Here is a 25965-nt window from a genome sequence, read left to right as displayed (position 1 = left end):
TCATGAACTTGTTAAGTAAATAAAGCTGATCATCAAACACAATGATGTTATATTTATTTGTAAAACAAAAGGCATATTGATATGTGTAAATATTAGCCCAAGAAAAAAACAAAAGAGTTCCACTCACACTAATGCTGACAATGATTACCTTCAGGTGGTAGGATTATAGGGGATTTTTACTTTCTTTTTGGTTTGTCTCTGTAGCCTGATTCCTCCACAGACAACAAGTGTCACTCTGGTGATATGACATAGCAGGAACCAACGTTTTTTTTTTTTTTATAAAGAAAGATGTTATTCTAACATTCTGGCCGACCTACCATGTCTGCAGCACTACCTCCCCCCCACTCCACAGACTGCGGGTCCAGGAGCTTTGTCCCACCCCTGGGCCTCGGCCTACCTTGCCAAGCCCACCTCTCCCTGCCTCTCGGGCAGCCCCAGTGCCCCCCGCCCCCCGGCCAGAATAAACTGACCCCTGCTTGCAGCTTACCGAACAGGCCCCCGTCTCTGGGTGGCACACGTCTGAGTGGCCGTTGCATTCACACAGCTCACAGTGTCCGAGGTAGAGCCCACTGCCAGTCCGCGTGTAGCCTGGGGCACAGTCCTGGGGAGAGAGGAGGGCTGGTCTCTATCTCCACTGTGGTCCTACAGACCAGAATCCTCTCCCTCCAGCATCTCTCCAGTCTAGGCTCCCATTGGCTCCAGGCTGGGAAATCCCAGGCCCAGCCCTCCCCCCACCCCAGCATCCTCTCTCTGTCTTCACTCTGGAAGCTGGGGACCCTGTCTGTCCCCATCCTGCCTGCCACCTCCAGCCACTCTGAAGTTACTAAAATTGCAGGTCACCCTTAACGGAGAACCCTTCTCCATTTTGCCCTTTTTGTTTCTGAAAATTCTTCTGGCAGGGTCTCTATTGAAAAACTTCACTCTCTGATGAAAAACCCAGGTTCAGGAGACCCAGATTTGGAATGAGCCCCTGGAGATCTTCACAACTGCCTTACATTCACTAAATGAAGTGAAAGAGGCAGCACACATACGATTGAGGATGTTTTTACACATTCTACGTGAGTAATCATGGGTTCTGGAAACAAAGAATTTCTATTCACTACCCCTCCTTTGAAACCCCTCCAGACCCTCCCACCCCAACCATTTCAAAGGGATGTTTATAAATCTGCGTTGCTTCGCTGCAGAAAATGTGCACACGGGATTATTCTGCTCACCCCAGGACTTCTCCTTCAAAATGTGCTAAATTTTATCACTTCAAAGGATGTGCAGTTCATCTATTTGGATTTGAAAGTTCTTGTGGCCACAGCAAAGGGGCACAGATGTAAGACTGCGGAGGTGTGCGCTTTCCACTGGGGGGTTCCTGAGTCCGGGTGCTGGCTGTTCCCCCACTTGACCTCCTGGCCGCCCACCTAGCCTTGCAGCCCGCCCCCTCCCCTCCCGCCGCCCCCCTTGCTCAGTTCCAAATTCAATCATCTGGTGTTGACTTGGTGCCTGCTGTGTGCCTAGAAACTCGGTGGTACGGTCTCCAGCCAAACCCTGAGGACGCTCTCTTATGTTCTCTGCGACTGACACCCTCTGCTCCCCCCCACCGCCCTCCCTCTAAATAGGACTCCTAATCTCTCCCCGGGGCAGAAGAATTTTCCAGAGGCCCAGCGCAGATCACAGCACTCCCTTCACAGCTTGGCATGCCCTGCTGAACGGAGCCTTTTTCTGGGCCCAAGGAAGTGGTCCCTGCCCCCCACCCACGCCCAGCTTTCCAGGGGTGACCCTTCTGCATTGCAGGCTACATACGTACCCTACATACATTCCTCCTTCTGAGTTTCTGCTAATCCTGCCCTCCTGCCCGGAATCCTACCCTGCTCCACAGTTTGCCTCCTTGAGGCAGGCCTATGCTCTGCTTTGGCCAAGGGTAACCTGTGTCTGGTATTGTCTCCCTGTCTCTGGGGGGCACTCTGGGAGCAAGAGCTGGGTCTTAGCTTGGGTGAATGTAGCTGTATGCCCTTGGGTAAGCACTCACCCTTCAGAGCCTCTACTTAAAAAGAATCTGTCAAAAGGGGATAATTACACACTTCTCGGGGATGTCAGGAAGAATGAGATTCTGCACCGTACGCTAGTTATGGCAGTAATCACAGGTCATGGAAATGCCAGATGACCAGCTTGCTGCCCCGGCCGAACTAGAGCACAGGTGTCCGGGCTGACCCCACCCACCTGGCAGGATAAGCCAATGTAGCCCGGAGGACACCGACACTCCTCCACCTCCAGGGCCCGGGGTCCCTCCGAGGGCCCCGGCTGGGCGACTTCCAGGCTGACTGAGTCGATGCTGGTTGCCAGGGGCATCGAGGAGAACGTGGCCCGGACCAGGAGCTCATCCAGGTCAGCCAGCGCCATCAGGAGGTGCTCACGGGTGGCCGGCTGCCCATCAGGCCGGCGCCAGAATTCCTGGGTGGGGGAAAGAGCAAGCATGGGTGCGGGGTGTTGGGCTTTGTGAGCTATTCGTGCAGCACCCCCTACCCGAACCCCCAGCCTCCAGGCACTGGCTGGGGACAGGCAGGGGTGGCTGGTGTCAAAGCAGGGTGGGGATGGGGGAGTGTCAGACACGGTACTGTCGGGCGCCTCTCACCTCTCGGAAAATGATCTCAAAGCTCTTCCTCTCAGAGCCCTGCAGCGCTGGCTGGGAGGCCACCAGCATGATGTTGTTGCCCTGGGGGAGATACCAGCAGGATTGGGGGGGACCGAGGGGCTCTCAGGGACACAGGAGTCCTCCACTGGTCCCAGCCTCTCCGTCACACCAGCCTCCCACCTCTCTGATTTCCCAAGCTCATGTGCCCAGAGCAAGCGGGTACATGCTCACTGCCGCCTTCTCCCAGCAGCTGGGCCTCTGCCCGGCTAGTGTCTAACTGGATGGTGGCAGTGGGGGGCATAGGCCTTAGCCCTCCAGCTCATGCCAGGCCGGCTGAGTGCTGGGCTGAAAGGACACCGAGGGTGCCCACGGGACTGGGATCTATGTGCTCACCGTGATCTGGACGTCAGGGTCAGAGAGCGGGCTGCCCTGCCCCGCTGCTGTGTAGGAGAGGGTATACCGCAGCTTCCCACCATAAGCCGCCACCTGCAAAGACGCAAGCCCTATAGTCATGGCCTGACTCTGCCTTCAGGGACCCTACAGGTGAGTGGGCGGAGCCCCTCAAGGCGCTTTTGCACCTGCGCTGTCCCCTCCATTCAACCAGAGGTCCTCGTGCATGGCCTCTGCTTGCCCAGGAGACAGGACACCTCTCAATCCCTTCAGAGCCTTGGGCCAGCTGGTGGTGACCCTGCGCAGCTTGATGACTCAGCAAACAAGCTCCAAGTCCCTTTCCATTGGGAGAAATTTCCCATACAGTAGACGGGGGTCCTGACGGTGACCAGCACGAGGGCCTGCAGGCCGCAGAAGGCCCAAAGGCTCCGGTCGTGGGGGCAGGCCCGAGGGTGGGCCTTCCGAGGTCTTGTCTCTTGGGCAGCTGGGTTGTGTCTGCTTAGGATCCATTTGCCCGCTTTTTGCCAAACTGTGGCCTTGGTTTCCTTGAAAGAAAATTATGTCCTGCATGCGGGCCATGTGGTTTGAGGGCAGACACGAGCCAGGCCTGGCGAGTGTGCCATCTTCTACCACTCTCTCTTCCACTCCTCAGGGATGGACACGAAAACCTGGCACTTCTGCTCTTTCCACTGGAACAAAGACACTTCCTTTTACTAGCCAGAGTGGAAGACAGAGAATGATGCCAATTGAGATAAAAGCAGCGGGGACTCGGGACCCAGCCATGCCTGATACCAGCATCCTTGGATTTTGTAGTTACAGGAGTCAGTAGATTCTCTGCTGCATACCAGCCAGCTGGACGTGAGTTTTTTTATTGCTCATAACTGGAAGAGTCCTTAGGCCTCCTGCTGGGGGCTTTCACATGGGCAGCCAAGGCCCTGGCTCTGCCCCAGAACTTTCTCTCCTCTGCCACCAGGGCAGATGTTCAGATCGGTATCACAGTATGTCAGGTCTAGCACATTTGTTCATTCAGTTGGTGAGCATTTATTAAATGCCTACTGACTACATGCCAGGCCGTGAGCTACACCAGTCCTGAGGATGTTCTCCATGAGATCAGAGTGAGGTAAGGAACTGTGAGGTGTAACCGGACAACGCCAAAGCAGTTTCCTGCTTGCTTTGGATGTCGGCAAGTCCGTTGCCACATCTAGGACCAAGCCACAGGCATGTGCAGCAGGGTGGTTCAGGGAACAGACTGTCAAGTGTAAGACTGGAGTTCAAGTCCAGCTGTACTGGCTGGACAGCCTTGGACAAGTCACTTACCCTCTCTGAGGGTAATGGAAGTGATAATAAAATGTGGAAAAGTACCTTGAAGAGGGTGCCCAGGTGGCTCAGTCAGCTAAGGGTCTGCCTTTAACTCAGGTCATGACCCCAGGGTCCTGAGATCGAGTCCCACATTGGGCTCCCTGCCATGCGGAGTCTGCTTCTCCCTCTGCCCCTCTCCCCTGCTTGCACTCCCTCTCTTTTACGCGCACTCTCTCTCTCTCAAATAAATAAAATTTTCCTTTAAAAAACAAAGTAACTTGAAGGGTAGCACAAAGATTAAGTAACACAGGCTGTGTAAAATACTGCACTGAGCAGAGTGCCTGCGGGATGCACGGCCTCCAAGCTTGCCAGCTTCTCGTGACCCCTGGCTCTGCCCTCGGCTTTAGCAAGTCTTTTTCATCCTCAGTTCCCCCTGGACCGTGTGGTCCTATCTGCTTCTCTGAATGTCATTTTACTGCATGTTATATGTATTCTTTTCTTTTTTAATATTTTATTTATTTATTCAAGAGAGGCATACAGAGAGAGGCGGAGACACAGGCAGAGGGAGAAGCAGGCTCCCTGCAGGGAGCACGATGTGGGACTCGATCCTGGGACTCTGGGATCACGCCCTGGGCCGAAGGCAGGCACCAAACCGCTGAGCCACCCAGGCGTCCCTGTTATGTGTATTCTTAAGAGGCATTCTGTCTTTTGGAACAACATAGAGCTGATGTCAATCCTAACGCTACGCCAACGGTAACAACAATGCTATTATTGACGATGCTGACAATGACAGGAGCCACAATCGGAGGAACAGTGAGCTGGGGAGGCCAGGGTCGTCTTCTGCCCACACACAACACAGCGCACAGGAAGTGCTAAATGAACGTTCCCTGAAGGAGTAGGTGCGGAGCCAAGGGCTAGGTCAGTGATCCGGACACAGGGTAAAGCCTCCTGGGTGAGACAGTCTCAGCTCCACGTGGGACCCAGGCAAGTCCCTTCCTCTTTCTGGGCCTTGGTCTACTCGTCTGGGTCTTAAAGGGCTTTGACAAAGGGCTCTTGAATATTCTAGGATTCGATGACACCCTGCTACCCCCCAAGTCCTTGTTACCTTGTTCCCCAGGAAGGCTTGGGGCAACTGCCAATAATAGAGGCTCCCAGGAAGCCGAGAGAAGCCTTCGTAGGAGAGAGAGAACTAGGAGAGAGAAGGACAGGCAGTGACAGCTGCTGAGAGGGCTGGGGGTGGGGGGGGGGCGGGCAAGAGCACAGCTACAGCCCTGGCAGGGATACACACACATGCACACGCACGTAGACCCTCGAGGCAGGCCCAGAGGAGGAAGCCCCCCACCCAAAGCTTAAGTCCTGGCCCTGCTCTTGGGACAACTTGCTCCCCAACCCTGAACCCAGATACCACCTCAACTGCTCTCACTGAGCGTGGCTGGGTTGGCATCTCCTCGTGTCTGCCCTGTGCCTCCTGGGGACCCCACAACGATGGATACGGCGCACCAGAAAACATTTAGAAATTCTGTGGGTATTGTCTATTGGAAAATGTATGACTATCACAAAGGACTTGGTACGGGGTTGATTTAAAGGGAAAGCTGAGAGGCCCCTGGCTGGCTCAGTCAGTGGAGCATGCGACTCTTGATCTTGGGGTTGTGGGTTCGAGCCCCATATTGGGTGTTAAGGTGACTTTAAAAATAAAATCTTAAAATAAAATACAGGTAACTAAGAGGTAACTAAGAGTCCAGGTAGTGGGCAGAAACGGTGGAATTTGTTGAGTTGGTTCAGAACCAACTGAAGTCTAGAAAACATGGCAGGTGGGGGTCTCCTGGCGGGTGCCTCGGCACATACCTGAGAGCCTGCTGAGGAAGGCCCAGAAGCTGAGGAGGAGGAAGAGAAGGAGGAGGAGGAAGAAAGTGGAGCTGCTTGCAGAGCAGCTGCAGGCTGTGGACGGGATAAGAGCCCCCCGGCGGGGGGGTGGGGGTGGGCAGCAAAGCTAGAAAGGAGCTCCCAGATCTCGGCATCCATCCGCCTCTGGGCCTCATCCAGCTGAGGGACCGGGAGAGAGGGAGGACAGAGGGAAGGAGCAGAGAGGGACAGAAAGACACCATGACGCTTCGCCTCCCCTCAGGCCACACGAGGCCCAGGGAGCCCCCTACTTCTGTGCTAGCTCTTCTCGAATACCTGGCCTTCTGGCCCTTGCATCTGAAGCTCTCTTGCTCCTCATGAACCTGAGGGAGGGGTCGTCCTGGGATGGGCCCAGATGCCCACGGGGAGACGCCCATACAGAGGATACGTCCTGGCCAGAGGCAGGTCGACAGCTCTGTCCAGCTCAGGCGAGCGCGGCTGGTGGCTGCCCAAGGGGCCTCTGTGGTTGGGGAGGCTGCTCCTTGGGCCTCACCTACAGGCATGCCCATGGTGCCAGCCCAAGCCCTTCACAGCTCTGGAACGTTTCCCCAGGGCAACCCTGGAGTGGCCTGGGCATTAGGCTGGGGCCTGGGTTGGGGGAAATGGTCTGGGAAGGTCAGGACCTCAGCTCAAGGCTCTTGCTTGAACTATACTCTCTGGTCTGAACGGGGCCCCAGACGCAGCCTGTCCCGGCCAGACCCGGAGTTACCTGTGATGGCCGCTGTGCCCGGCCCCTGCCCTTCGGGGGCCCCATGGTCCTCCCAGGTGTCATAGCTGTCCGCAACTGCTCCTCTGAGAGGGACGTGCGGTTCTGATGGGGGAGGGCACAGGCCAGCTCAGATCTCCCAGGGCCCCAGCGCTGGAGCCCGGGGGAGTGACCTCTCCCCATGGATACAGTGGCCAGAGAGGCCCACACTGGCTGGGGAGGAAGATGCACACTCCCCGCTCCGGGCTGGCACACAGGGGTTAACTCCAGGCTGCTGAAGGGGCATACGTACACACACAGAGAGTTAGTGGAGGTTGCTTGGGAGGCAGTGCTAGGGTAACCTGGTGGGCCAGGTATGGTCATGTGGTTTAGCATCGAGTCAGTTTCCCTGTCACCTCGGCCACCACTCTGGCCACAGACAGCAGGTGCCAGGACCAGACCACGGAGCAGATGGGACACACACCCTCTGAGCTCTAATTCCTGGCATTGCAGGGCTGGGGCACACCAGTGCCCTGACTGCGGGGCCATCAGGCACTACCTGGGTTCATGCAGACCCACATTTCCTTGGGCACTGGGCATTTCTCCATGCGGGACTGACAGCCTCCAAAAACACCACGACTGTGTCACATCCATTTCACACCACTCGGATCATGGGCCTACCTTGTGAGCCCGGCGCATCTGTGCAAAATATGCCTCCCTCTGCGGGGCATAGGGAAACGCCAAGAGAGGGAGTCAGGGAAAGAGGTCTGTGAACTGCAGGCCAGAGCAGTAGAGAGGCAGACAGGGAAGCCAGGAGTGGTGGAACCAGAGAGGGAGAAGGGACTAGAAAGAAGGTCAGCCTGGGGAGGAGGCTGCAATACTTGGGTCTGTCCACGGAAGGACAGGGCAGCTTGGGGACTGTCCCTCCTGTGTCCCTGACCTCCCTGGAATCCTGGGTGAGGGGACACAACTGCTTGAGCCCTGACCTCAGCCAGCAGGGGACTCCTGTACCAAGACCATCTTTCCCTGGGTGCCACTGGGGGGCATGGACAGTTCGAGGAACATATTTGGGCAGGCTGCTCTGGAGTCTGCCCCTAAGATCCTGTACTCCACACCACCACCATCACCACCACCTCCCCACCAAACCGCGGCTCCTCCCTGACCAGTGCAGTATCCCAGGGCAGCCTCTGACTGTTTTCCCATGGGACATGGGGCAGTAGAGGTGATTTACAAGTACAAACACTTGGAGCAATGCCCGGGACAGTGAGGGCTCAATAACGATGACCTATAATCAGAATTAGTATCACACTAGACACGGAGCCAATAGCACAGACGAGAGAACGTTGAGGGAGCAAATGGATGAAATTGAAACTGTGCTGTGTCATTTGTCCCTGTGTTTCCAGGGCCTCACCCAGGACCTCTTTGTTGCATGAAAGCTAATAATCATTAACAGGAGGGCACTTCTCGTGTGCCAGGCACGGCTTCCCATCCTCCCAGCCACCCTGGAGCTGAGGTTTATCAAAAGGCAGTCAGCTGATAAATGGCAGAGCTGGGTTTAGACTGAAGCCTATCTGACCCCAAAGGTCACACGCTTATGCACAATGTGGCCGACGCCTGCTCTGAGGTCAACTTGTGTCTGAGTCCCCGCTGGCCTCGGGGCTCAGCAGGGCCTGGCTCGGAACCGGGGACCGGGGAGAGCCTGCCCGCCCTCACCGCGCATCACACCTTGTCTCCCTGGTACGGCTCCGGCAGCTGCCAGTAGAAGGACTCATGGCCAAGGTGGGCGAAGTTGCTAAAGGAGAGCTGGGCGCCCTCGGGCACAGGTTCCACCGAGAAGCCTCCGGTCAGGCGGCTGTTCCGCTGGGGGTTCACCAGGGCAAAGCCTTGGAAGTCCCCGGGGGCAAAGTGGGTGGAGATCTAGCAGCAGAGAGAGGACAGGGTGTCAGCGTGGGCTCAGGGGTGGGTCATGGGGTGAGGTTTGCTGAGAGCAGGACTAGGACAGAAATAACAGGGCAATGGGGAGGCCACTGGGGAGAAGAAAGGGGTGCTGGGCTCTGTGCTGACACAAGCAATAACGGGGTCGGGGGGGTGGGTGCCTTCACAGGCATAGGGGACGCCAGCTTTCTGCCCAGCCCCAGGGGTGACTCGGAGAGGGGCGGCGCACACACTCTTACCAGGTGGCGGGTGTAGGAGGAGCTGACACACTGCTGGGTGATGCCCATGCAGAAGCAGGGCAGGCAGCCGTCGGGGTTGCTGGCACTCAGGTAAAAGTGGTGGGGCCGGCAGTGACTGCACGTGAGGCCTTCCACCTGGGCCTGGGAGGACGGACAGAAGGGTGGGTGTGGGGCTCGGGCTGATCTCTGGTACCTCCAGCCTCCCAGCCACTTCCCGCAGTTCTGGGGGAGCCCCTGCAGCCCCCGTGCCTAGGCCCCGCTCCCATCAGAGGCTTCCTGATTTCCCACCGGGCTCTGAACAGTGGGGCAGAGATGGGGCCTCGGGATAGGTGGTGGGGGCTCCGGGACGGCCTCAAGGGTACGGTGAGAGGGAATAGCAGGGCAGCCACCATGGCTGTGGTTCGGGGCCTCAGAGGCAGCAGGGGGTTGAGCTAACCTTGCAGTGGCATTGGCCAGCGGCGTCACACTGGCTGCTGACGCTGCCCTGGGGGTCACAGCCACAGCCGATAGGCTCTGGCAGTTGGCCGTCTCCTGAGGTAGAGGGAAGCCAGAGCTGGAAACCCAAACCGCCTCCACGCACCCTCACTTCCACCACCGTCTAGGCGTCTAACTCACCACCCAGGGAGGGAGTATTTATTTCTGACCACCTACCACACGGAGGCGTTATATCCATTCATAGCAGCCCTCTGGAGCCAGTGAGCTTTTTACTACACCCATTGTACAGATAAAGCAGCCGAGGCGCAGAAAGGTAAAGTCACTTGGTGCAGGTCGAAGGAGAACTGAGGCTCTGACCCAGATCCACCCCTGGGGGAGACAGGGGAGCCCAACCCCAAAGGCCTCCCCAACCCTACTCACTTTGGCATGGCTGGCCCTGGCTGGGGTTGCCATAGTAGCCTGGGGCACACCTAGGGAGAAAGCATGGGGTGAAGGGAGGGCAGAGCCACGGAATCCTAGGGAGCCTGCTGTGAGCCCAGGACTGCCAGGGGCCCTTGTTGGACTCAGGCTGGAACCAGGCCTCACAGTGTGGGAAGGAATCAATCAGCCTAACTCGCCCATTTTACAGATAGGGAGATGGGGGGAGAAGGGCAGGGACAGGCCTGAGGCCACCGAGCCAGTGAGTGAGCATGATCGGGCCCTGAACCCAGGACCTTTTGCAGGAATGAGGGGTTTTCTGGGAAAGCCCTGGCCTGGCCGGGGTGGGGGTGGGGGCAGAGGCTGGAGGTGAACTGCAGGCTTAGATCTCTGAGGTTTTAGGTTCTCGGGGAGGGGAGCTGATTGTCCTCTGGGGACCTGAGTGAGGGGGAGAGTGGGAGCTTCTGGGGCAGCCCCTCCCACACGCTCCCCATCTGCCCACCACCTGCCTCACCTCTCACAGTGACGCCCGCTGTGGCCTGGGGAGCACGCGTCACAGGTGGGGTGGCCATCGGTGTCCAGAAAGCAAGTATGGGTAGCCCTGATGGGGGGGGGGACAAATTTCTAGTTAGAAGGCCAGCAGCCCTTCCTTTAGGACCAGGGGAGCAGGGAGACAAAGAGTGGGCAAGCGAGCTATGTGCCAGGCCCTGTGCTAAGAGTCTTCATTCAGCTCTCACACGGGTGGCCAAGCTGGGGTGTATCATTATCTCCATTTCACAGATGAGGAAGTTGAGGCCCAGTGACGGAAGCATATCTCACACAAAGTGACACAGGCCCCTGGTGGTGGCGAGGCCAGGATTTAACCACTGCCTCTCAGAAGGGACTGGGACGAAGGGAGTCTGGAAGGGGGCAGGGGATATTTCAGGAAAGGGCAGGTACAGGCAGGGGCTGGACGCACTGGCCACCAGCGGGGGCTCCATAGCATGGGCATGGCTGGCAGTCCTGCGGCGTCCCCCGCTGGGCGTCCCCGTAGTATCCTGGCTGGCACTGCTCACACTGAGGGCCCTCCGTGTGGTGTTGGCAGCCCTGGAGGGGCAGAGCATAGGTTGAGGCTGGGCCCCTGCAGGCCACAGATCCCTGAGGTCGGAAGGAAGGAGGGCAGGACTCACCTGGCAGGTACCTGTTTCAGGCTCACAGACCTCCGTGTGGCCATGGCAGCTGCAACGCTCACAGGTGCCCAGGTAGAGTCCGCTGGGCATGCGTGTGTAGCCTGTGTCACAGTCCTAGGGGCAAGAAGGTGGCAGTAGGAGGACCCTCCTTGGCAGGGCCCATTCAGGGCAGTGCCCACGGGGTGGCGGGGCTGGTGTGGGCCTGGGGATGACGGCAGAGCTAAAGGGGGAGGAGCCGGGAAGCACTAAGGAGGTGGCTGGCGCACGGGTGGGCAGGGCTGCAGGCCTCACCTGGCAGGATGGGCCACGGTACCCGGGTGGGCAGGTACACTGCTCCACTTCCAGCGCGGGGTCCTGGCCGGTGTCCTCAGGCACAGCCACGTCCATGCTGATACCAGAGACCCTGGAAATGACAAGACCCACTATGAACAAGCACACGTTCTGGGCCAGGCATCCCTGGAGCTCCACGTGTGATCATGTCGTTAATTCTCCCATCAGCCCTGCTGTGATATTGTGGGGCCCCGTCTGGCTCCCCAGCTGGGGGTCCATCCTCCAGCTGCTGTAAGGGCCGAGGCGAATGCCTTACACCTGCAACTTTCTCTCCGGGGACTGAGCTTTCCTTTCCTGGGCAGAACATACCACCCTGCTCACCCTGGGGGTGACAAGGACAGGGTGACCGAGCATACAAAAGCCCCTTTGCTCTAAAGCAGAGCCCCCTGTGGGGTGAGGCTGAGGCTTGTCTTTATCTGAGACTGCTTCCTTGTCTGGCCACTTCCCCTTCCTTCGTCCGTCTGTCCTTCCCTCCCCCTCCCTCCCACGTTCTCACTGTGAGTGGTGTGCTGCCGCAATCCTCATCTCAGCTTTGCTTCTAGGGAGCCCGACCAAACAGAGGCCCCATGATCTTGATTTTACAGATGGGGAAAATGAGGCACCAAAGACCACATAGCCTGCATGTGGGAGAGCTGGCAGTCTGGCCACACCACATCGCACTGCTTAGACTGGAACCGCTGGCCCCAGCCCCTCTGTCCTCCCGCCCTGGCCCCAGACACCTGCTCTCGGCTGGCCGCTGGCTGAAGGACGCCTGGATCAGGAGGGTGTCGATGCCCGCCAGGGCCATCAGCAGGTGCTCCCGTGTGGCCGGCTGCCCATCAGGCCGTTGCCATGCTTGCTGCCAAGGAGAGGACACATGTGTTGTAAGCCCTGACGTCCTGAAATACTGACACCCCTGAGTGAGACAGGCAGGGCGCCCACCCCTCCCCAGCAAGGCTCCGGGGCGTGTTGCTCACCTCCCGGAAGGGCACGGTGAAGGTGCTGGGCTGGCCGGGGCTGGGCTCCTGGGAAGTGTGATGCTCCAAGACGATGCCATTGCCCTGCAGTACAACCAGGGGCTGCCCGTGCAGGGGCGTGGAGCCAGGCTGGGGCCTCTGGGTCACTGTGAAGCGCAGCTCTCCTCCATAGGAGGTCACCTGGGACACAGGGTAGACATGCTCAGCTGAGGCCCCGCATCCAGCCATGCCCCTGCGCCAGCCACATCTTCCACCTTTTCTCCGAAGGCACCGTAATACTCTTGCTTCCCGGCCTTTGCCTGTGCTGTGTCTGCTGCCCAGAATGCCTTTTCTCCCGCCAGCCCCTGCCCACCTTGTCCCCACGAAAGCGTGAGGGGAGGCTCCAGAAGTAGGGTCCGGTCAGGAGGCTGTGGAAGGAAGAGAAGACCAGCTCCCCAGGCAGGGGTGATGAGATGCCCTCGCTGGTGGTGTGGGTGCCTGCGGCGTTGGTCAGACTGAACTGCCCGGGCTCCTCAGAAGCCCCCTGCACCTGTGAGAGGGAGAGAGACCGGCACGGTGGCTGGGGGCTGGGACCGGCTCATGGTCCACCCTGGGGCTCGGGGATCCCAGTGTCTCCCCTCCCACCCACACGGGTACCTGGGCACGTCTCCAGGAGGAGCTGGTACACTGGCGACTGACGCCCATGCAGAAGCACTTGAGGCAGCCATCAGGGTTACGAGTGCTCAGGTGGAAAGAGCCGGCGACACACTCATTGCACAGACGCCCCACCACGTTGTTCTGCAGGCACAGAGCTGGGAGCTGCAGGATGGCCCACGGGAGGGGCTGCCTGGAGCTTCCAGCTTAATCTGCCCACATTCTAGATGGGGACCCAAGGTCAGGAAAGCCACGGAAAGAGCACTTGTAAGCAGGGCTGCCACCATGGGAACAATTCCCAATTAATGGGAGCTTATGCAACCTATCTTTTTTCCCTTTTCTCTTTGGTTGGTGGGAGGCTCAGAAACACATGTAGATCTGAAATACAGCGGGACGCCTGGGTGGCTCAGTGGTTGAGCATCTGCCTTTAGCTCAGGACATGATTCTGGGGTCCTAGGATCGAGTCCCACATCGGGCTCCCTGCAGGAAGCCTGTATGTGTCTCTGCCTCTCTCTCTGACAAGGGGAATAAGTAAATAAATAAAATCTTAAAAAAAAAAGATCTGAAGTAAAGCAACTCGGTTAAAAGTTGCTGCTACTCTTTATGGAGTGTTTCACGCACTGTGCTGGCTACTGTTCATCCATCGTCTCATTTAAGTCTTCTCAGTACTTTGAGAAGTATATGACACCTCCATGCTTCACATGAGAAAACGGAGGCTCAGGGATGGGAAATGATTTACACCAGGTCCCTCAGCTCACTAACCCACTTTGGGATTTAAGATGAGGAGTGCTTAACTCCAAAATCTGTCCAGTTCTTTTTTCCATTGACACCTGATTCTCCCACTCTTTTTTTTTTTTTTTTAATTTTTATTTATTTATGATAGTCAGAGAGAGAGAGAGAGAGAGGCAGAGACACAGGCAGAGGGAGAAGCAGGCTCCATGCACCGGGAGCCTGATGTGGGATTTGATCCCGGGTCTCCAGGATCATGCCCTGGGCCAAAGGCAGGCGCCAAACCGCTGCGCCACCCAGGGATCCCTGATTCTCCCACTCTTAATGCAAATCATGTCTCGCCTATGGGCCTCCGTTGCTCAACTGTAAATTGGGGCTGCTAATACCCATATGGTCACGTCAGTGTGAGAATATAAAAAGCAAAGGTACAACAACACAGATACAACAGTCACGCTAAGAATGACTGGCAAAGGATCCAGGACTTCAACCCAGGTTACCTGACTCTCCAGCTGAGGCTCCTTCCTGAGGGCAGGCCACCTCGGTGAGGGTAAGACAAGCCGGCCAGGCCCCGCAGCCTCTGGCTAGGCCACCACCCACCAGCCAAGGAGCCATGGAGAAGGTGGAGCCTCCTTCCTCCCTCTCTCAGCTGTGCCCACTGGAGGCCCCTGGGTGGTGGGGGGAGGGCATGCATACCTTACACTGGCAGGCCTCCCCAGAGGTCCCCACACTGCCTCGCTCGTCACAGCGCACAATCTCCTGGTCTGAAAGCACAAAGTGGGTGTTGGCAAGGCAGGTGGGAATGGGATGAACCCAGTCTGGCCAGACAGGTGGCAGGATGGGATGGCTCCCCAAGGAATGAGGGGCTGGGGCTGGTCTCCAGGACTGGGGCCCAGTGGGCAGCCCAGGGAGGTGCTGAGGGACGGTGGCTGTGATACTCACTGGTGGGTTTGCACTTCCCGCCTGGCTGGATGGGGTTGCCCTCGTATCCAGGGGCACAGCTGGTGGAGAGAGGGAGGGTCGTCAGCAGTGCTTCCATGTCCCCACCCAGGACAGCACCTGCTTCCCCCAGTCCCCGCTGGCTCTCCCTCACCTCTCACAGCGGCGGCCTGTGTAGCCTGGGGCACATGCATCACATGTGGCCTGGCCATCCGTGTCCAGGAAGCAGGTGTCTGAGAATCTGTGGGTATCAAGTGGCAGGACATGGGGCAGGGCTGCAATGAGGGGCCAGGCCAGGGCTTACATTCCCACCTTGGGAAATGACTGTTGCCTACATGGCACAGTTTGCCATGAGACATGATGCCGTTTCTTTGCTCACCTCTTCCTTTTTTTGTTTTTAAGATTAAAAATTTTTTTTTAAATTTTATTTATTCATTCATGAGAGACACACAGAGAGAGGCAGAGATATAGGCAGAGGGAGAAGCAGGCTCCCTGCAGGGAGTCAAATGCAGTACTCGATCCTGGAACCCTGGGATCACGCCCTGGGCCGAAGGCAGATGCTCAGCCGCTGAGCCACCCAGGTGTCCCAAGATTTTTAAAATTTTTAAGTAATCTCTCCAGCCCAATATGGGGCTCGAACGTACAACCCTGAGATCAAGAGTTGCATGCTCTACTGACTGAGCCAGCCAGGCACCCCTGCTCACCTATTCTTGCTCTGCAGCCTCATAGCAACGCTAGAAAGACAGATGGGCCCATTATATGGGGAGGGAAGCTGAGGCCCAGAGAGGTCAAGAGGCACAGGACAATTTAGTGACCAGGTTAGGATTTGAACCTGCGTCTCCCACCTCCCTGCCCAGAGTATACCCTAGCCGCTGTACGACCCGCTCCCCCCAGCATATCCCCGCCTCCCCAACCCCGAGCTGGGTCTGACCTGCGGGAGGCATCAATGTATGGGCAAGGGCAGGGCCGGCAGGCAGTGGCTGTGGCCTTTGTGGCGTCCCCGAAGAAGCCAGCCTTGCATTTGTTGCACTGTGGCCCTTCTGTGTTGTGCTGGCAATTCTGGGGGGAAGGGGAAGGGGAAGGAGTGGTTCAGGTCCCACAGAGCAGTCCCTCTGCCCCCAGTGTAGAGCCACACTGGATTCTGAGGGTGGCCCTTTGAGGCTGGCCCAGCCTCCTCCATCATGCTGGAACTACTCCCTAGCTCTGCAGACAGGGGAGCATCCAGCTGCATCTGGATGGAGAATTCATCACCTCACACGGGCAGCCTGTTCCACAGAAGGCTCTAAATGCCTGCCTTACACTGACCTAAGCCTGCCTCCCTCTTCTAACCTGTACCCATTGGCCATTTCAGCCCTCCGGAATCGGTTTCTTCCCACCCTATGCAGCTCTTGAGGAACTGAAGATAGTAGTTTGCCCTGCTGGAGCCTTGTCTTCTGTCAACTTCATGATCCCAGTGCCCTCTACTATTCCTTAGAAAGAGAGATGATTTCCAGGCTTCTTCCCCTTGGGGCCGCCTTGCTAAGGACCATCCTTAACACAGTACTCTCCAGGACTGTTCTGGCCAGGGTGGAAGAGAGCAGGACCTTCACCTCCCTTATCTGGACGCTCTATCTCTGTTAATGCATCCAGAGGTCATGATAGTTTATCCAGCAGCCATGACAGTCATTCTAGAGGCTCATGCTAAGCTTATGGGCACCAAGAGGCTTCAGCCTGGGTTTCCCACCCTGTCTGTGCCCTCTACTCCAGTCCAAGTGCCAACTGGCACTACTCACCAGGCAGTGGCCATACACAGGGTCACAAGAGCTGGCGTGCCCATTACAGTTGCAGCCCGAGCAGGTGCCCAGGTAGGGCCCGCCAGGCACCCGGGTGAAATGGGCATCACAGCTCTCACAGGATAAGCCGGCATAGCCAATGGGGCATCTGTGGAGGCAGGATGAAGACAGTGGTTACAGGAACCGTGAGCCTTGCTGTTTCTCCCCTCACCTTGCTGGGGACCCTGTGGTTCCGTCAGGCACCTGCACTCCTCCACACTGTGGGCCCGACCGTGGCTGGTGGCATGGGTGACGGTGGTGTCCATGGCAATGTCGCTCAGGCCCACGCTGGCCATCTTGGCATTGTACACGGTTTGGATGAGCACGGCCTCCAGGCTCTGCAGCACCTGCAACATCTCAGCCCGCTGTACCGGCCGGCCAGACTCGTGGACCCAGTGCTCCTGGATACGAACAGAGGTGTGTGGAGGCGTCACGCCTTAGTACTTGCCCAGACCATAGCCCCTTCCCCCCACAGCCCAGAGAGCCCAGGCACCACCTACCTCAGAGAACTGAATCTGGCGCTGGTTCAGAGTGCCGGGCTGTGTGGGCACGTGCCCTCGGGAGAGAAGGCGAAACCCGGCGCCCACAAGAACCACATCCGGCCGCTGCACTGGCTCCAGCATGCCACGCGCCAGCTCATAGCGCACCTTGTAGCGCAGGAAGCCGCCGTAGGAATCCACCTGGCCGAGACAAGGCAGATCAGGGCAGGGAAGCTGGGGCACACCCCATGCCTGCTCTGTGTCCACTTGGCCCTTCTCCGTCTTCCCTGTGTGCCTGGCACTCATGGCATGCCTGGCACAGGGCAGGGCCCAGGGAAGCAGAAATGGGTGGGACCTGGCTCTGCCTTTGGGGTACTCGGTCCAATGGGTAGTAGAATAAAAGGTGCCCAGGGAGGCCAGAGGAGGGGCACTGACCCCATCCCAGGTGTGGGGGAATGGTCCAGGAACCCTTCCTAAAGGCGGAGTCCGCATTCCTTCTAACCTGAGGGTGGTGGCCAGGCATCCCGAATGAATGAGCCACTGCCCACCTTTCCCCCAGAGCTGAGTCTGTCCTGCTGCCTACCAGCTCCAGAGGGAGCGGAGCCCAGGGAGGTTCTGGGCATGTGAGGGGGGCTTGGCTCCTTCCCCACCCAGAGCAGCAGGCTGGTCGCTCACCTTATTGCCCAGGAACTGCTCGGGCAGAACCCAGAAAGAGTCATGCACCAGGAAGCGTCGAGACAGGTCGACCAGCTGGAACTCCTGCAGAGCAGGGTCGATCAGCAGCTGGGTGGAGGAGAGGGGTGGCATGCCGGGCTGCGCGGGCATCGTCACATTCACCCCTGCGGACAGTAAGAGGGAGGGATGAGCGCCACAGCACGAGCGGGCCGTTGACACCCACCTTGAGAGGTGGTCATCCAGAAAGACAGGAAAGTTCTGGGAGAAATATGATTGATTAAAGATTCTATTTATTTATTCAAGAGGGACACACAGAGAGAGCCAGAGACACAGGCAGAGGGAGAAGCAGGCTCCCTGCAGGGACCCTGATGCGGGACTTGATCCCAGGCCTCTAGGATCATGCCCCAGGCCAAAGGCAGGCGCTAAACCACTGAGTCACCCAGAGATCCCAAGAAATCTGATTTAAAGAGAACTTTAGTGTTTCCCACCCCCACCCCCACCCCTGCCAAAAAAAAAGCAGTGTTTTCCTTTCCTACGGTTTTGGAGCAGCATTTCCCAAAGCACACTCTGGGGAAAGTCAGTGCTGAAGAATGACAGCTGGGAACCATTTGGGAACCACAGGGTCAAAAGAAAGGTCAAGGGGATGCTTTGTAGCAGGACTTCTCAGAGCCTTTTGTTGGAGGACAGCTCCATGGACTGTCAGGGTTGGAACGGCCCTCAGGGGGCAGTAGAGAGCTGCCCAGGGCTCAAGAACAGAGGCCGAGTCCTGGTTCTACCACCCTTCAGCTGTGTGAGTCTGAACAAAGGCCTCAGTTTCTTTATCTGCAAAATGGAAGTAATACTGGCTTGCTTCAGTTTATTGCGAAGATAAAATGAGCAAATTGATATGAAGTGCTTCAAACAGAGTGTGACACAAAAGGAGTGTTCAAAAACAGCTGTCATGATGAGGGTCATCTAGCCCAACCGCCCCCACACCCCCATGAGTGTGCACATGTGCACTCACGCGTGCACACACACACACACACATACACACACACACAGAGGACTTCTCTCTACAGCATGCTTCCAGGTCTCTAGGGCAGCACTAACCATCTAAGAAAATGTTTGTGAGGATGGACATGTCCTATACTTGCCTCTCCAATACGGTAGCCACTAGCCATATGTGGCTACCGGGTGCTCAAAATGTGGCTAGTGCAGCTGAGAAAGTGAATTAATTAAATTTTAAAAAGATTAATTAATTAATTAATTTGAGAGAGGGAGGGAAAGCCCGTGTGCATGGTGGGGAGGGGCAGGTGGAGAGGGAGAGAGAGAATCCAAACAGACTCCCTGCTGGGCATGGGGCCCGACATGGGGCTCGATCTCACAACCCTAGATCATGACCTGAGCCAAAACCAAGAGTCAGACACGTAACCACTTAACCGACTGAGCCACCCAGGGGTGCGAGTTAATTAATTTTAATTTAAATACCCACGTGTTGCTAGTGACTGCCACACTGAAAAAGCTCTAAGGGATGAGAGGCTCCTTACCTCCAAAGGCAGTCCCTTCCAACCCTGGACAGATTTGTCTCTTAGAAATTCCTTCCTTGTGCTAAGTCTACATCTGTGTGGTAACAGCTTCTCCCCTTCATCATAAATGTAAGCCCTGTAACCATGGAAGAGTCACACCCTCATCTGCAGGATGACCATACATAGCCCCCAAGCCTGGGTCACGCTCCCCCAGGCCTGCCCTCCTCCCTTCCTTCCAGGATGTTTTTGGGTCCCCTGTGTCCTAGTCACCATCCATGTCCAGGCCACCTGCTCAGCCTGGAATCCCTGCCTACCCTGACCCCTGACCGTTCTGACTCCGATTAGACAGGCCTGGGTTCCAGCTCTAAACAGCCTCTGCAGGGATGCCCCACAGTCTCTCGGAGGGCCTCAGGGTCCTCCTCTTAAAGGAGTAAAACCAACCCCAACCCTGCAAGGACCACCAGCTGCACGATGGCTGTGTGTTGGGCCACAGTGCTGAGAGTTTACTATGGAGGCAGCCGAGTCCCTTCCTTGCATCCTTTGTGATGCAGAAAGTGAGATGGGGTGCAGCTTGAAGAGAGGCGGGAAACAGGAGCTGGGACTCGAACCCAGATCGGTGTCATGCCTGGGCCCCTGCCCTTCTGTCTTTCAGAGCCAGAGAGAACGGAGGTTTGAGGAAAGAGGCCTAGAGAAGCGAAGAGCCCCATAGACGGTAACTGGTGTAGCTGGAGGTCAGCCCCAGGCTAAGAAGATGCCAGAGCCTGGCTCTGGGGACACGGGCACCTCTCAGTCTCTTCGGGATGAGGATAATGAGGATGATGGCAAGGACACCAGGGGATGTATACTGGGCACCTACCATGGGCTGAGCACTATTCTGAGTGTTAACCCTTAAAGTCCCTACAACAACGTGGGAGGTAGTTCTTCTTTTATCCCCATTTAGTAGATGAGAAAAAGGAGACACAAGGCAGTAACTTGACCAAAGGCACACAGGCAGTAAGGGAGCATCGTGATTTACACCAGGAATCTGACTCCAGAGGCACCCGGGTGGCTCAGGGGTTGAGCATCTGCCTCTGGGCTCAGGTCGTGATCCCGGGGTCGTGGGATCAAATCTTGCATCAGACTCCCCGCAGGGAGCCTGCTTCTCCCTCTGCCTGTGTCTCTGCCTCTCTGTGTCTCTCATGAATAAATAAGTAAAATCCTTAAAAAAAAAAAAGGAATCTGGCTCCAGAGCCCATTCTCTTTGTAACCCAAGCAGGCAGACATCAAGTCTGGATTTGGTTTTTCCTAAAATGTTTGTTTCCCCCTGAAATGCTATTCCTACACTGCTCAGCCTTTCTTCAGCAACCCTATGGCCATCCTTGAACCTGACCCCATCCACCCCACGCATACTGCTCTCCCTTATCTGTCCCCTCCCTGAGCCCACTGGAACCTGGTTACCACCCCGCAATGCCACCCCACACCCCCGCTCACCATGGCGCCTGCCCAACTGTACACCCATCAACGCACCCTTGAAGTCATCGGGCTGGTCAAAGCGCAGCCGGATCTGGTCTCGGAAGCGGCGGCTGCTCTGGCACACGTTGGTGACCCCAAAGCAGAAGCAGGGCAGGCAGGAGGCGCTGTGCTCCAGGTAGAAGTGCCCATCGGGGCAGGGCCCTGCCGGGTGGCACAGGAGTATGCAGCCGGTCACCAGCAGGCAGCCTTGGCTCCACCACATGCCCAGGACCCATGTCTCCACCGGCCATACCTCGCTTTGGAATGAGCTCCAGGACACCGTCAGGAATGCCGAACACCATGCCCCGGGCATTCATGGCCTCACAGGTGTAGGCACCCTGGTCTGCCTCCTTCACGTCACGGATGGTCAGTGTGCCACGGCCCCCTTCGCTGGTCACTGTCACCCTGGAGAGCCCCGAGACAGAGGCGGGATCAGGTCGGGGCCACTGGCCCAGTGTCCCCCATACCCTAGGCCCTGCCCAGGCTTAGAACCATACCTGGGATGAGAGGGGATGTGGCCCCAGTTAAGCCTCCAGTTGATGATGGGGGTGGGGACGCCAATGGCCACACAGGTGAAGGTCACTGTCTGACCCCGGGAAACCTGGATGGACTCCTGGGGAGGGGTCACCACCTGGGGGGGCACTGGGGAGACCAGAGCAGGAGTGAGGGGTGTGAAGGGCAAAGGGAAGAGGGGCAGATGAGGGGAGCAGGACTGAGACTCTGGACAGGGGGACTGGAACCCACCCCAGGCCCAGGGCCCACAGCTTGCAGCCCCCCAACCCCAGCCCCTACTCACTGCAGCCAAATTCATCACTGCGGTCGGGACAGTCGCTCTCCTCGTCACAGTGGAAGCTGGCCGGGATGCACGTGTTCGTGGAGACACAGCGGAACTGCGTGGGCCCGCACACATCCTCGGGGCGCTTGGCAGCTGGGGGACAGAGCCAGGCGGTGTGGGCAGCAGACACTGCCCTCAAGGAGGACCACCCAACTCCCAGGACACACAGCTGCCCTGATGAGACCCACCCACTGTCGCCACAACACTGCCCACTGTCACAGCCGGCCACCGAATGGCTCATCACATTACCCCGTGCCCCCCTCACTCCACCTGCATTCCCTAAAACAGAGGTATACCCGGCACATCATGGTCACCAAGGTCTACCCGCACTCGGCACCCTCAGAAACACAAGACCTTTGTCAAAGGCACAGGCCAAGTGGCCGTTATCCCTAGACACCAGGTAATGCCTGGTGCAGTTCTCTCTACCAGGAAGGCCTTGCAGGGGGCCTGTACCCCTCTGACTGGCCCAGGGGTGGCACCCGACCCGAGGCTACCACCAGTGGACTACCCAGAGGCAGTCTGGCACCAGGGCTGGGCCCCAGCTGGGCATCTCTAGGAGGTGATGACTGGCATTCCTCCTTGGGGAGATGGACTTTGAGACAGACACACGGACAAGGCCAGAGAAGGCCGAGCCTGAGGGGAGGCGACACACCCACAGGGAAGGAAGTGAGAGAGGCCAGGAGGCAGCCATCTATTGACCAGCTTGGGGCTTCTGGCCCAACACTCTATGAGTTCCCAAGGCCACTCAGCTTTCACATTCTCCGTCCTGCTCTGCCATCAATGACTTGGTCTCCTTTGCCTTTTCCCCAGCTGAGAACGGTTTTTCAACTAAAGCCCTAAATTACTCCTCTTCCCCAAGGGGATGTCTCATCAGGCAAGCTCAGCCAGAGGAAGGACAACCTAAAACCCTCGTCAGTTTGTGGCATGCTGTCGCTTCCCTCCAGCACCAATAGGGGACAGGGAAGGTGGAGGAAGGAGGGGAGGAGCTGGACTTGAGGACAGAAGGAAGGCCACCATGTACCCAGACATGGGACCCGGGATTGCAGAGAAATAGTTTGAAGATCATCCTCAATCTCAGACTAATGATCCCCAGGGTTCCCCTATGGGACAGGACACTCGAGATGCTACGCAATAGGGTGTCTGGCTCTCTGGCCTCGCCCATTTAACTGTCAGAACGTCCTTAACGCTGGCTGAATGGATGGATGCCAGCTGGGCGGATGGGCAACAACCAGACGGTTGGTCAGACAGATGGATAGGAAAAAGGAAGGATGTGGGGTGGACGGGTGGACAGATGGAGGAAGAGCTGTGTGGACAGACAGCGGACGGACGGAGAGTTGGGTGAATGGATGGACGGACAGGTGAGCAATGGGGGACGGAATGGGGAGATGAGAAGAGCTGGGCAGATGCACGTGCAGAAACCTCAGAGCTAGCTCTACGTGAAGAAGCCCTACGCCCGCCGGGGAGAGGCTCTGACTCCCCCATCCGCCAGGAGTCACTTCACTAGCAGACACAGTGGTATCAAGCCCTCTCGGCTTGTCTGACCTTTACTTGAGCGTAAATAACAAAGAGAATGTTATCAATGGTGACAAAGTACAGAAAAGAAAAAGGAGACATTAGCCACGGGCAGTCTGGCCACACTGATTTCTGCAAAGTTTAGCTCAGAGCCAAGAGCCCTCACTGCTGGGGTGAGAGAGCAGGGGTGGGGGGAACCTTCTAGTCTGTCCCCAGGGCCTCTGAACTCAGCCAGGGAGTGCAGACAGTCCCAGGGGCAGGGCCGGGGCAGGGGGCTGGGTCTGGGGCCCCCCCCGGCTCACTCACGGCAGTCCACCTCGTCGGTGCGGTCCTCACAGTCAAAGTCCCCATCACAGTGCCACAGCTTGAGGGCGCAGTGCCCGTTTCCACAGGGGAACTCATTGGGTTCACAGGGTGGGGTGGGGCCTAGGGGACGAGGCCAGGTTCAGCCAGCGGTCCTCCGCCCACCCCCTGGACGGCACCCCTGCCCTCTGCCCCCCTCCACCCCTGGCCAGCACCCCTGCCCTGCCAGTCCTCACCGCAGTCCAGCTCATCGCTGCCATCCTTACAGTCCTCCTGCCCATCACAGATGTAGTCTTTGGGGATGCAGTGTCCGCTGTGGCAGGTGGCCTCGTGAGGCCCACAGGGCAAAGGCCTGCTTGGACTGGGGAGCAGAAGCTGGGGAGTGGGGCTGCCTGGGAGCTGCCTTGTGGTGGTTGCCTCCGGCTGGGGCTCTACGGGTGGTGGTGGTGTCTCCACCAGGGCGGGGGGTATGGAGCTGAGCTCTGGGACTGGCTCCTCTGTGGACAGAGCCCCCCTGGTGTCAGCACAGGGTGGCAGTGTGTGGCTCCTCACCCCCCTGCTCTGCAGGCCCTCCCCATCCCTCCCTGCCACACACGGTGCCCCCACCCTTCCCATATCCCTGCCCACCTGCCTCAGAGCCCCCCCACCTGCACCAGACCCTCACGCTCCCAGTTGGCTTGGAGGCCTCGTGCACCCTGGCCCTGCTTGGTGTCTGCAGGGCCACTTGTAGCCCTGGATGACAGCCCCTCACCACAGTTGAGCTCGTCAGACATGTCCCTGCAGTCAGGCCTCCGGTCACAGCGATACTCCAGGGCCACGCACTCGTTGTGGCTGTGGCAGGCAAACTCGGCCTCGGTGCAGACTCTTGCGAACTGGGGCACTGTGGGGGTTGGAGGGGGTCAGAGGGGCAGGGGGCAGGGGGCGGACGGTGCGGGTGGTACGGGCACTGTGTGTGGCTGGGAGCAGGCTCTGGTGCCCCGTGTCCGGCTTTCCAGCAGATTTCAGCAAGGCAAAGAAGCACACAGTGGACACATCACAGCACACATGGGACATGGGACATGTGGCGGTGTCCTCACCCATCCCTTCCGCAAACCCCACACACCGTTAACAAGCCACACGCATGCAACCACCACATCACACACGTGCAGGCCACAGCCTGGCCCAGTGAGGATGAGGGAAAAGCAGAAGGGGCGGCTCGGCTCGAGCTCTGCCCAGCCATCTTGCCCTCATCCTTCCTTCTCCTCCATCCACGAACTTGTCCAGATACCTGGCTGGGCCTAGCTCTGGCTTACACTCTCACCTGGTGTCACTGCGGCCGCCACGGCGGCCGGAGGGGGCGGGGGTGTCTGTGCTGGAAAGGAAGGTGTGATCAGCACCGTCCCCCTGGGACCTGGGAGCCGGGGGCTGCAAGGCTGAGCCAGGCCCATCCCACCATCCCTAGCCAGGAAGGCTCCCTAAAGGGTGGGGAGAAGAGAGCTGGGCCCCCAGCAATCTTCAGATCTGAGGCTGGGGAATGCCAAAAAGAACAAATGATCTTCAGGTGCATTCACTGGGTTTTTATGTGCAGAATGAGAGAGATGATAACTTCACTGTTTTTTTGTTTTGTTTTGTTTTTGTTTTTGTTTTTCTGATTGGGCTACACCATGGTAGGGAAAGAGTCTGCTCAGTTCTGGGTTCCCCCAAGTCAGGGACTGTGATGTGCTGGAGCTTAGCTTTCCCAGAGGGAGAGACTGAGATGGAGTCGGGCCTGAGAAGTAGAGCCCGTGGGGGAGTGAACAGAGCCTGTCTGGTCTGGGAGTCAAAGCAGGAGACGGGGTGCCAGGCCTTCGTCTCTGATAGCTGTGTGACTGCGGGCCAGTTTCTTGATGTCTCTGAGCCTGAGTTTCTCATCTCATCTCATCACAGGTTCTGGCAGGACTGGCACAGACTTGGGGTTTGGTGTAAGTTCTGGCTTTTCCAGAACTGGAAAATTGTGTGAATTGGGACAAGCCACTTGTCCTTCCTGGGCCTCAGTCCCCTCATCTCTGCAATGGGAAGAATATCTACTTCATAGGGATGATGAAGGCTGAATGGGAGGCTGGCTATAAGGCCCCCACTGAGTGCCTAGCATACGGTCAGCAGTCAGTAAACATTTGTTGGTTATTATCAAATGTAAGAGTGTTTGGATCTGAAAGTATTAGATGCAGAAAGGAATTATCACCTATTGTCAGTGTATAGAGGTCCAGAGAGAAAGAACAGAAATTGTGTCTAATTTGGCTCATGATAGAGGAAACAGATTACACTCAACCCAAGCCAGGACTGCATAGAGACCCATGGAGCAGACTCATGGAGTAGTGAGCCCCCCGCCCCTAGTGGTGTACAGACCCCAAGCCAGAAGAGCCCATGGTGGGGATGGACACTGGAAGGGGACCCGTATGAGTCTGAGAAACGAGGAAGCACCCCAGGCCCCAGGATGGGCTCACCTGTGCCCAGGCGACGGAACTGGAATCCCTGGGGGGAGGTGATGTAGGAGGCCACGGAGCCGCTGGAAATGACTGTGTGCAGCACCTCCTGAATCTGAGCCCCGTCCGCGTTCCCCTCAGAGCCCACATCCAGCTCCACAAAGACCCAGCCGTCCAGCTCCCTAGGGATGGGGATGGGGCAGGAGAGCAGGGTGAGGTAGATGCCTGCAGCCTCGGC

The 25965-nt window shown here is 57.5% G+C and overlaps 1 protein-coding gene across 5 annotated transcripts in view; it reads right to left on the bottom strand.

Moving 5' to 3' along the window:
* The window catches only part of HSPG2 (heparan sulfate proteoglycan 2), a 98804-nt gene that overhangs the window by 32395 nt on the left and 40444 nt on the right, over positions 1–25965 (bottom strand). For 4 of the 5 annotated variants that reach the window (XM_077899234.1, XM_077899236.1, XM_077899235.1 and 1 more), the window contains exons 6-37: positions 25749–25909; positions 24038–24166; positions 23523–23783; positions 23290–23409; positions 21433–21564; positions 21134–21278; positions 20890–21041; positions 20652–20798; positions 17641–17804; positions 16987–17166; positions 16691–16887; positions 16448–16595; positions 15607–15734; positions 14830–14916; positions 14679–14737; positions 14433–14500; positions 13014–13154; positions 12730–12906; positions 12378–12557; positions 12141–12259; positions 11383–11494; positions 11092–11205; positions 10881–11008; positions 10437–10523; positions 9926–9975; positions 9507–9601; positions 9071–9211; positions 8622–8813; positions 3014–3106; positions 2621–2701; positions 2209–2439; positions 488–601 (exon numbers count right to left, since the gene is read on the bottom strand). In XM_077899234.1, coding sequence (XP_077755360.1) covers positions 488–601; positions 2209–2439; positions 2621–2701; positions 3014–3106; positions 8622–8813; positions 9071–9211; positions 9507–9601; positions 9926–9975; positions 10437–10523; positions 10881–11008; positions 11092–11205; positions 11383–11494; positions 12141–12259; positions 12378–12557; positions 12730–12906; positions 13014–13154; positions 14433–14500; positions 14679–14737; positions 14830–14916; positions 15607–15734; positions 16448–16595; positions 16691–16887; positions 16987–17166; positions 17641–17804; positions 20652–20798; positions 20890–21041; positions 21134–21278; positions 21433–21564; positions 23290–23409; positions 23523–23783; positions 24038–24166; positions 25749–25909 — 4333 coding nt within the window. Of the gene's footprint in view, positions 1–487; positions 602–2208; positions 2440–2620; positions 2702–3013; positions 3107–5414; positions 5499–6154; positions 6353–6920; positions 7023–7577; positions 7617–8621; positions 8814–9070; positions 9212–9506; positions 9602–9925; positions 9976–10436; positions 10524–10880; positions 11009–11091; positions 11206–11382; positions 11495–12140; positions 12260–12377; positions 12558–12729; positions 12907–13013; positions 13176–14432; positions 14501–14678; positions 14738–14829; positions 14917–15606; positions 15735–16447; positions 16596–16690; positions 16888–16986; positions 17167–17640; positions 17805–20651; positions 20799–20889; positions 21042–21133; positions 21279–21432; positions 21565–23289; positions 23410–23522; positions 23784–24037; positions 24167–25748; positions 25910–25965 lie in introns of all 5 variants that reach the window. The other variant, XM_077899232.1, reaches the window with a different exon arrangement.

The sequence above is a fragment of the Canis aureus genome, chromosome 5 (genome assembly GCF_053574225.1).
Source record: "Canis aureus isolate CA01 chromosome 5, VMU_Caureus_v.1.0, whole genome shotgun sequence".
NCBI lineage: Eukaryota > Metazoa > Chordata > Mammalia > Carnivora > Canidae > Canis > Canis aureus.
The sequence above is the reverse complement of the archived record's forward strand: the minus strand, read 5'-3'. Positions and strand labels throughout refer to the sequence as shown.